The sequence below is a fragment of the Ranitomeya imitator genome, chromosome 2 (assembly GCF_032444005.1).
Source record: "Ranitomeya imitator isolate aRanImi1 chromosome 2, aRanImi1.pri, whole genome shotgun sequence".
NCBI lineage: Eukaryota > Metazoa > Chordata > Amphibia > Anura > Dendrobatidae > Ranitomeya > Ranitomeya imitator.
Window position 1 is genome coordinate 193,241,892 of NC_091283.1, and position 12,029 is coordinate 193,253,920.

Consider the following 12,029-nt stretch of genomic DNA (forward strand, 5'->3'; position numbering starts at 1 on the left):
GGTTCTGAGTAATTTGAAGATTATGGGAGACAGGTACAAATGTATGGCTGACAGAAAATGCTTGCCAGGTCCGGACCTGAATGTGAATGACTTTGTGTGTTTGCCTACCAGGATTATCAGGCTGAAGGTTTCTTCCTGGAAGTTGCGACCTAGGTTTGTTGGTCCCTATAAGATACCCGCCGTGATTAATCCGGCAGCATTTCCTCTTGAGCCACCTCAGGCTCTTAAGATCCACAATGTCTTCCATAGGTCTTTGCTCAAGAAATATGCGGAACCTCTTGAGGCCTCCCCTACCATCACCCCCAATAATGGTTGATGGAAACCTAGAGTTTCGGATTTCGAAGATTGTAGATTCTCGCCTCCAACGTCGTTCCCTACAGTACTTGGTGCACTGGAAAGGTTTTGGTCCAAAGGAAAGGATGTGCGTCTCGACATCAGAGGTGAATGCCCCCAGGCTGGTTCGTTCATTTCACACCCGAAAAGCCTGGTCTTGAGTGTTCAGAGGCCACTCATAGAATATCTATTATCTATCTAATATATCTATTATCTATCTATCTATTATCTATCTATCTATCTATCTATCTATCTATCTATCTAATAATCTATTATCTATCTCTATCTATCTAATAATCTATTATCTATCTCTCTATCTATTATCTATCTCTCTATCTATTATCTATCTCTCTATCTATTATCTGTCTATTATCTATTATCTATCTATCTATCATCTATCTATTATCTATCTATCGATTAGCTATATATTATCTATTATCTATTATCTGAAGTCTGAATAAAATCTACCTTTTTTTACTTTGGAATCTATGGAGTGACGCCTCCCCTGTTTTACTTTTTGTCTGGCTTTGGGCAAATGTTGGATACATTGCTGAGGAGGCCTGAGCACCTGCCAAATGGTATATATATATGACTATAGTAAACCAAAATGCATGTGCTAATCATGGACAACCATAAGATCCATTCGGTTGACTAGCCACTTTACTGAAAGTGGTTGGGCACGACATGCCTGGTTGGGCACCGATTGTTCACTCTACCTCTACCGGGGTGTTTAGATACAGGAACACAGCAATTAACCCAATCTTTTTCCTGACGCACATGACGTTATCTTATTTTTACCCATTTGTAGGGTTGTTTTTTGACTTTGCTTCTACGCTCTCTTGTCTTCTATTGTCCTTTACCCGTTTACAGGTCTATGTTGCACCTTTGCTCCTTGGCTATCTATATACCTCTGCGTCTTACATTCCTTCATCCTGTAACCCCCTCCTTCCATGTCTTACGTGGCCACAGATTTGAGCTGCTGGTGAAATACTCTCAGCAGTTTTCGTGTCTGTCTAACAGATTGGCTCTGAGTGTTACACCAAAGACCATCCATATTTATTAGCTACCTTTCCCGCTCTCCCTCCCTCTCGCTCCCCCTTCCCTCTACTGCTCTCCCTCCCTCCTTCCCAGCAATGCTGATGCTCAGAGATACTCATAGGAGAGAACGCATGTGTATGCGTTCTGCAGCAGCCTCATTAAGCACAGGTGCCTTCAGAGCCCCATGTGTGTGCCTGGAGGTGGCATGAAGATCTAGTGTATGTGACCTCCTCCTTGAGCGCCAGCTCCATAGCATCTGGTAAAAGAACCTTATTCTTCACAGGTATTTATGTCCTGGTACCCCATTTTCTTGGGTAGCATTGGAAGGCAGCCCTGGAGAAGAGGCTACTTCATAGGGGGGAGGGGAGGAGAAGGTGCACCCCTTTTTTGGAAGATGAGGGGGGCAGCTACTGGTCTTATCCTCCCAATGTCAAACCTCCCCCCTGTCTGCCAGTCTGTACCGGCCATGGATTACCTGGTCCCTTTGGATGGATAATTAACGGATATTACACTTCTCATCTGGGTCCCCCTCAATTACATTTGGATCCAGTAGACAGGGAATTGAACAGACATCTTTGACTGGCGATCATACAAGATTGGGGGGTATCCAGCCCCCTTCCATCACAGACTTGCACCCTCTTGAAGCTAACATGGGATGTAACATGTGTGTGGTTCGGAAACCAGAGGAGCATTACAAAGTGATGCTGCAGGTAAGAAATGCTCAGTTTACGAGGGCATCTAAATAGTTAATTGCAGCCAAGATGATGGGGTTAAAGGCGTGAGAATGGGGCCGGATGAAGCAGAAAGCAAAGGGTGTGCAGAATTGATGAAGGAAAAGTGCATGGCGGAGGTAATAGCATAAAAGACAATGAAATAAACTCAAAGATAAAAAATAACCATGCTTTATGGGGATACAGGTGTTGGATGAGGGGTGCGGTGAGGGGCGCGATATGGAGAATATAGGGGGATCCACAAATTATCCCTTATTATGTGATGTAGTAAATAAAGGCAATGTGGTGTATGGTGAGGGCTGACGTACTGGAGATTTGGAATAGGAACTGTATGTAAAGCAGATGGGGAGAAAATGCAAACAATGTAAGTAGCCAGCTGTAACCTATGTGTATATGTGCAGTATACGGTGTATATCATGTGCGCAGCCTCTCCTGTCATCATGTGTCCACGCGCTACACGTGTACACATTCCCACACTGGCGGGCATGCATACACGTGCGACAAAAAACACTCACGTGTCACGCGGAACTACTCACCTTGTGAAACCAACGGGCTGCCATACAGAAGTGTACATATATATATCTCTATACACCGTATATATCTATATTACATAGATATATAAACACCATAGAAAATATTACACATGTGCCACAGAAAATTCATAGGCATCCTCTAAGTTGACCAGGAGTCCATAATATCGCTGCTTACTGTTGGCTATCGCCGGTATGTAGGCTTAAACATGTATCGAGTGCACCACAAAGGTGATGAAGATGTTAAATATGAAGAAAGAGGTCAATTTACCAGTTAATTAATTTAGTGGGTGGTCTCAGATTGGATCAGAATCCGTAATAATAATAATACCTTCTGTTATTGAGGGTGTTACCAGGGTATTTATATTTATTATCTATCTATCTATCTATCTATCTAATATCTATCTATTATATATTCTTCCATTATCTATCTCTCTATTTATCTTTCTATTATCTGACTATTATCTATTTATTATCTACCTGTCTATCTATCTATCTATCTATCTATCTATCTATCTATCTATCTATCTATCTATCTATCTATCTATCTATTATCTCTCTATTGTCTCTCTATTATCTATTCTTCCATTATCTAACTCTCTATTTATTATCTATCTATTATCTATCTATCTATCTATCTATCTATCTATCTATCTATCTATCTATTATGTATTCTTCCATTATCTATCTCTCTATCTATTATCTATCTAGTATCTATCTATTATCTATATATCTATCTATCTATTACTTATCTATTATCTTTCTATTATCTATATATTATGGATTATCTATCTATCATGTATTATCTATCTATCTATCTATCTGTCTATTACCTATCTATCTATCTATCTATCTATCTCTCTATCTATCTATTATCTATCTATCTATCATTTATCTATCTATCATTTATCTATCTATTATCTATCTATATATCATTTATCTATCTATCTATCTATCTATCTATCTATCATTTATCTATCTATTATCTATTATCTATCTATCTATCTATTATCTATCTATTATCTATCTATATATAATTTATCTATCTATCTATCTATTTATCTATCTATTATCTATCTATTATCTATCTGTTATCTATCTATCTATCTATCTATCTATCTATCTATCTATCTATCTATCATTTATCTATCTATCTATCTATCTATCATTTATCTATCTATTATCTATCTATATATCATTTATCTATCTATCTATCTATCTATCTATCTATCTATCTATCTATCTATCTATCTATCATCTCTCTGTATCTTTGTAGTTTGTTGTGCTGTCACTTTCCGGATTCCCTTTGTTTTTGCTCCTCTTCCTCCCCTTCATCTGTTTCCGTCCCTGCTTTGCGGCTCCTTGTGAGGTTCTTACTGGCAGTGAGAAGAGGGTTTTATTATCCATTTAAAGCCTCCTTAAATCTTCCCTGAGATTCTGCCGGCTACAGCCCATAATAATGAATCTTGTGATCCGGGGCTCGGAGCGCTGTGTGACTGGAATAGAAAGCTAGATCCAGACGACGAGTGAGATGAGGGGTCCGGGGATGGTGGGGTGACGATAATGCCAGCTATTGTGATGAATGTATATAGCGTGCTATACGTCTATGCTCTACCCTGCTATATTTATTTCACGCAGCTCTAATTTCCCCAGTAAATGTCCCCGCTATAACCCAAGTCTGAAGTACCAGCCCGTCTCTGTCGTTTCTAGCGTGCTGCTATGACAACTGTGATTTCGCTTTATCAAGTCACGTACTTGCATTATCCAACCCGTACAGTTATCATAGGGGCGTCCAACCATGGTGCAGAGGGTCCGCATGCTACGACACGCCGTGCAATCCAATACACGATCCCATGGTGGATCATCCCGATCAAAGTACTGTTCCAAATGGCGACTGTAGACACCAGAAGACCGTCACCATACAAGAGAGGGGAGTGCAATGCTTCCCAGCAGGCAGCAGTCCGAAACGGCTGGTCTTAGCGTTTCTCCTTTGCCGCCGCTTGGTTGGAAATCCGTGACGTGAATTACCTACGTGATACCGGCCTCAGGTACAAAGATACTCTACTGAGGGACGGCAGTGGAGAATGTGCCATCACATGAGCTATGAGCATGCAGCTCTCATTGAAGACACCTGTGTCTATATGGAGATTTTATTATTTAAAGTCAATGATCAATGGAGGAAAAAAAATGGTGCAAAGTGACTCCTATCAACCGAACCGGGCACCATAGATGGGTCTTTGCTTTGGCTGGTACAAATGGCTTTGCATGTGGGACTTGTCTGCAAAGATTCTTCTAAGACATGATGGGCTTCTGGAAACTCCTTCCAAGGAAAGGGTAAATCAAGGCTGGAATAGCCCCCTTACTTAGTTAGCAGCTATCGCTGAGTTGGAGACCCTCTTATAGGGGTGGTGCCAAAATCAACAGTAATATGTTCCTGGTCACGGAGATTCAGAGCACTGGGAGCACAAGCAATCATGAGTATGGGAATCCTCCAGTCCCGGCAGGTAGCGCATGCATTCAGTTCCTCTACCACTCCTCTTACATAACGAATAAAGCAGCGGTGGAGCATCTGTACCAACTGCACTCTGTTCTTACAGGGACCCCCACTCTTATAATCACTAATGGCTCCAATAGTTGGACCCTTTGCCAGGGGTGTAATTATAATCAGTATAGAGGTTGTAAACGCACTCGGGCCCTGGAGACTAGGGGCCCCAAAAGGTCCCTTTGCCCCATAGGAAAAGACTATTATTAAAGGGGTTGTTCAAGAGTTTAACACTTGGTATAGGTCATGAATGTCTGATCGGTGAGGGTGCAACACCTGACACCCCTGCCGATCAGCTGTTCCTGGTGTCTGCCGAAACTGATTAGATACAAAGCTGCAGAGCTCCATCGACAGAATAGTGCCTGCGGCCAGGTACTGTACATCCTAATTGATTTGAATATGTGCAGTACCCCGCCACAGACATTGTGCAGCTCTGTATCTGTGCAGTTCCTGTCGCACCCTCACCGACCAGACATTGAAGTCACACCCTCATCGATCAGACCCTGAAGTCACACCTCCACTGATCAGACATTGAGGTTACACCCCCACTGATCAGATATTGAAGTCACACCCTCACCGATCAGACATTGAAGTCACACCCCCACTGTTTCAGACATGGAAGTCACACCCTCACCGATCAGACATTGAAGTCACACCCTCACCGATCAGACATTGAAGTCACACCCTCACCGATCAGACATTGAAGTCACACCTCCACCGATCAGACATAGAAGTCACACCTCCACCGATCAGACATTGAAGTCACACCCTCACCGATCAGACATTGAAGTTACACCCTCACCAATCAGACATTAAAGTCACACCCTCACCGATTAGACATTGAAGTCACTCCCTCACTGATCAGACATTCAAATCACACCACTACCGATCAGTTATTGAAGTCACACCCCAACCGATCAGACATTGAAGACACCCCCACGATCAGACATTGAAGTCACCCCATCACCGATCAAACATTGAAGTTGCACCTCCACCGATCAGACATTGAAGTCACACCCTCACCGATCAGACACTGAAGTCACACCCCCACTGTTTCAGACATGGAAGTCACACCCTCACCGATCAGACATTGAAGTCACACCACCACCGATCAGACATTGAAGTCACACCCTCACCGATCAGACATTGAAGTCACATCCCCACTGTTTCAGTCATTGAAGTCACACCCTCACCAATCAGACATTGAAGTCGCTTCCTCACCAATCAGACATTGAAGTCGCATCCTCACCAATCAGACATTGAAGTCACACCCTCACCAATCAGACATTGAAGTCACACCCTCACCAATCAGACATTGAAGTCACACCCTCACCGATCAGACATTGAAGTCACACCATCACCAATCAGACATTGAAGTCGCACCCTCACCAATCAGACATTGAAGTCGCATCCTCACCAATCAGACATTGAAGTCGCTTCCTCACCAATCAGACATTGAAGTCGCTTCCTCACCAATCAGACATTGAAGTCGCATCCTCACCAATCAGACATTGAAGTCACACCCCCACTGTTTCAGACATGGAAGTCACACCCTCACCGATCAGACATTGAAGTCACACCCTCACCGATCAGACATTGAAGTCACACCCTCACCGATCAGACATTGAAGTCACACCCCCACTGTTTCAGACATGGAAGTCACACCCTCACCGATCAGACATTGAAGTCACACCCTCACCGATCAGACATTGAAGTCACACCCTCACCGATCAGACATTGAAGTCACACCTCCACCGATCAGACATAGAAGTCACACCTCCACCGATCAGACATTGAAGTCACACCCTCACCGATCAGACATTGAAGTTACACCCTCACCAATCAGACATTAAAGTCACACCCTCACCGATTAGACATTGAAGTCACTCCCTCACTGATCAGACATTCAAATCACACCACTACCGATCAGTTATTGAAGTCACACCCCAACCGATCAGACATTGAAGACACCCCCACGATCAGACATTGAAGTCACCCCATCACCGATCAAACATTGAAGTTGCACCTCCACCGATCAGACATTGAAGTCACACCCTCACCGATCAGACACTGAAGTCACACCCCCACTGTTTCAGACATGGAAGTCACACCCTCACCGATCAGACATTGAAGTCACACCACCACCGATCAGACATTGAAGTCACACCCTCACCGATCAGACATTGAAGTCACATCCCCACTGTTTCAGTCATTGAAGTCACACCCTCACCAATCAGACATTGAAGTCGCTTCCTCACCAATCAGACATTGAAGTCGCATCCTCACCAATCAGACATTGAAGTCACACCCTCACCAATCAGACATTGAAGTCACACCCTCACCAATCAGACATTGAAGTCACACCCTCACCGATCAGACATTGAAGTCACACCATCACCAATCAGACATTGAAGTCGCACCCTCACCAATCAGACATTGAAGTCGCATCCTCACCAATCAGACATTGAAGTCGCTTCCTCACCAATCAGACATTGAAGTCGCTTCCTCACCAATCAGACATTGAAGTCGCATCCTCACCAATCAGACATTGAAGTCACACCCCCACTGTTTCAGACATGGAAGTCACACCCTCACCGATCAGACATTGAAGTCACACCCTCACCGATCAGACATTGAAGTCACACCCTCACCGATCAGACATTGAAGTCACACCCCCACTGTTTCAGACATGGAAGTCACACCCTCACCGATCAGACATTGAAGTCACACCCTCACCGATCAGACATTGAAGTCACACCCTCACCGATCAGACATTGAAGTCACACCTCCACCGATCAGACATAGAAGTCACACCTCCACCGATCAGACATTGAAGTCACACCCTCACCGATCAGACATTGAAGTTACACCCTCACCAATCAGACATTAAAGTCACACCCTCACCGATTAGACATTGAAGTCACTCCCTCACTGATCAGACATTCAAATCACACCACTACCGATCAGTTATTGAAGTCACACCCCAACCGATCAGACATTGAAGACACCCCCATGATCAGACATTGAAGTCACCCCATCACCGATCAAACATTGAAGTTGCACCTCCACCGATCAGACATTGAAGTCACACCCTCACCGATCAGACACTGAAGTCACACCCCCACTGTTTCAGACATGGAAGTCACACCCTCACCGATCAGACATTGAAGTCACACCACCACCGATCAGACATTGAAGTCACACCCTCACCGATCAGACATTGAAGTCACATCCCCACTGTTTCAGTCATTGAAGTCACACCCTCACCAATCAGACATTGAAGTCGCTTCCTCACCAATCAGACATTGAAGTCGCATCCTCACCAATCAGACATTGAAGTCACACCCTCACCAATCAGACATTGAAGTCACACCCTCACCAATCAGACATTGAAGTCACACCCTCACCGATCAGACATTGAAGTCACACCCTCACCAATCAGACATTGAAGTCGCATCCTCACCAATCAGACATTGAAGTCACACCCTCACTGATCAGACATTGAAGTCACACCCTCACCGATCAGACATTGAAGTCACACCCTCACCGATCAGACATTGAAGTCACACCCTCACTGATCAGACATTGAAGTCGCTTCCTCACCAATCAGACATTGAAGTCACACCTCCACCGATCAGACATTGAAGTCACACCCTCACTGATCAGACATTGAAGTCACACCCTCACCGATCAGACATTGAAGTCACACCCTCACCAATCAGACATTGAAGTCACACCCTCACCGATCAGACATTGAAGTCACACCCTCACCGATCAGACATTGAAGTCACACCCTCACTGATCAGACATTGAAGTCGCTTCCTCACCAATCAGACATTGAAGTCACACCGTCATCTATACGACATTGATGACCAAAGGATAGGATAGGACCAAGGATAGGCCATCAATGTTAAAATCCTGGACATCCCCTTTAAAGACCTGTGATAGTTTGGAGCCCTGTTGGAGATTTTACATTAGGGTCCACAAGCTTCAAGTTATTCTTCTGCCCCTCGCAAAGATATTGTGATAGTCAATAAGTGTTCATTTTGGGACAACCCCTTTACTTTTTTTTCGTTCTTTTTTTTTCCAGCAGTCTTAAGCATTTCAATGACTGAATTATAGCGGTCACACAAAATGTGAACTTAATGAAGCCGGAGGTTACCGAGATCGACTTGGTAGAAGCTATTAAATATGTTTTTTTTACCTATTGCTTGATTTGGAAATCCTAAACTGGCAATTAAGACTGATAGAATCGATTTACCAGCTTTGAGATTTGCGGCTAATTTGGTCTGAGAATCAATGGAGAAAGAGATATGTAAAGATCTGCTCCGCTGTTCCAGCCATATTTGAAATTAATAAAACCAACTGCATGGCATGACCTTCCAAAAACAAAGATAACTATAGAAATAACCTCTGCTCTATTGATATTGCTTCCCTCATAATGGATATATATATTTTATCTGTATGCTGTGATGCCTGGTATCTCCCTCATCATAAAGCCCTGCATGAACTGCTGCCATAGAAACTGCATATACACACATCAAAGGCTAGGGACGGATGCTTCTGTTCAGGAGTTCTAGAATTCGGAAAAAGGAAAATATTTGTATCAGTGGATGCATTTTCTTTACATTCTCTAGACATCGCCCCTATACATTGCAGAGAGGGGCATAGCAAAAATCCAAATACACTCTTATTATAGTGACTGTGAAGGGTTAATTTCCACCTTTATAGCCATTCTATCTACCCACTTTTATCTTGGTAACACTGCAATTCCTCCAATGGGCTGCATCTTCAAACTAAAAGGCCATCTTCTGTCATCCTTCCTCCACTTAAAGTGAATTTGTCAGCAGGTTTTTGCTATGTAATCTAAGAGCAGCATGATGTAGAGGCAGAGACCTTGATTCCAGCGATGTATCACTTATTGGGCTGCTTGGTGCAGTTTTGATACAATCCTTGTTTTCTCTGCTGTAGAATTAGCAGTGCTCTGAATGCTGAGCTCAGTATAACCCCGCCCACACTAGTGATTGGTAGGTCTATGTGTACACTGAGCTTAGACAGAAAGCTGCCAATCAGTGGTGGGGGCGTGGTAGGACCAGGAGGCAGGTGGCACCTAGTCCTGTAGTCATAATCTCCTGCTGATAAAACACTGATTTTATTGAAACTTCAGTGAATTGACACATCACTGAAATCAGGATCTCTGTCCCTACATTCTGCTACTCTCATATTACATAGCAAAAATGGTTGACAGATTCCCTTCAAGGATCTATTCTAGACTAATTTCTGAAGCCTTACACCATGGATGCTCCATTGATATTACTGATTAGTAGAGATCTGTATCACTATTTATCCTGATCCTTCTGGATCATGAATAGAATACCGGGACAATGAAGAGATGGCTGTATAGAGTATTCAAAGATTTCACTAGAGAGGACAAATTTGTAACCTATTGCTGGATTTTAGGTGGAAAACGATTAGGGCTTACATATTATGTAGGTTGAAAAAAGCCTACGGTCCATCGAGTCCAATCTTTCTCCACCAATTGTACATTTTGTCACTTATTTATCTACTAGATGGAGGCCTGATGCTATCGCATCGGGAGGGCGGTATTGTCGCGATGGGGGCAGGATCTGCAGCGTTGAGAATCTCTCTTCCCATGTGCTCACCCACCTATCCACTCCCTCTTTCCCCATGTGCTGTCTTCTCCTCTCGTGTCATCTCTTCTTTGACTTGTCTACCTCATGTGCTATCCCCCTTGTCTGCTGTCTCTCTCCTTCCTGTGCTGTGTTTTCCCGTCATGAACAATCTCCCCCCTGTGATCTGTCTCTCTCACCCCTGTGCACTTTCTCTCTCCCCCATCTTCTGTCTTCTCTTCTCGCGTCATCTCTTCTTTGACCTGTGTACCCAATGTGCTCTCCCCCTTGTCTGCTCTCTCTCCACCACTGTGCTGTCTTCTTCCCTCATGTGTTCTCTAGTTTGAGCTGTTTACCCCCCTGCGCTCCTCCTGTACGAAGATGGCGGCGGTCAGTGAATCATTTGGCTGATCTCGGCAGCGGCGTGTTCGCAATGGTGTTCCGCTGGTGGTACCGCGCAAGAGGCTGCATATGGTGTGTGTGTGTGGTACGTACGGCGTATGCAGTGTGTCTGTGTGTGTATGTGTGTGTGGTGCGTGCGGCGTATACAGTGTGTAGTATGTATGCGTGTGTGTGTGTGGTGCAATGGTGTTCCGCTGGTGGTGCCGCACAAGAGGCTGGTACCCCCAGCAGTTTCCATATTGAGACAGTCATCACTTGGTTGTCCCATCCACCGCTTGGAATTCTGGGATCTGGACAGAACAGGATGTGAAGACATAGATCACATGGACGTAAGCTTATCGGGATGAAACAATTCTGAGGCTCTGTAAAACAAAGGCAGGAAATGGAAGAGAATGAGAATTGTGTGACTTTTGCAGTATATCATCCATAGTTTGGCTCATGAGCTTGCAGCTTTTCCATAGCTGGTTCTTCCGTCTTAGAGGAAACCCCATTGCAGCACCCAGGGAGCTGTCCGCAGTGCTGAAATGCTGTAACAATAGGGTCGGACGCACACCGCTTCACAAACTCTCCGCTCACGACATCTTTTGCTTAGCAACAACTCTAAATCCTAAGGGAAAGAGGGAGTTAACTCGCGATTACCCTGCCGAGGACTCACCGCCGGGGCTATTTTAAGTGTAAAACAATAATTCAATTCTTTAATTAAGAGGTGAGCTAATTTTATTACCGCTGTCTCCCTGCAGGCTGATCACTTCTGTAACATTTAAGGTGGTTTATGTAAGGTAGGAGAGCAGCCTTGCTATAGTCTTCACACCCCGGAAACACA

General features: G+C 44.1%; 1 protein-coding gene across 2 annotated transcripts in view; it reads left to right on the forward strand.

The window, feature by feature from the left end:
- The first annotated feature begins 1,351 nt into the window (after positions 1-1,351).
- The window catches only part of PDZD4 (PDZ domain containing 4), a 194,599-nt gene continuing 183,921 nt past the window's right edge, over positions 1,352-12,029 (forward strand). For both annotated transcript variants that reach the window (XM_069748433.1, XM_069748434.1), the window contains exon 1: positions 1,352-2,081. In XM_069748433.1, coding sequence (XP_069604534.1) covers positions 2,022-2,081 — 60 coding nt within the window. In that variant the 5' untranslated portion in view covers positions 1,352-2,021. The remainder of the gene's footprint in view (positions 2,082-12,029) is intronic.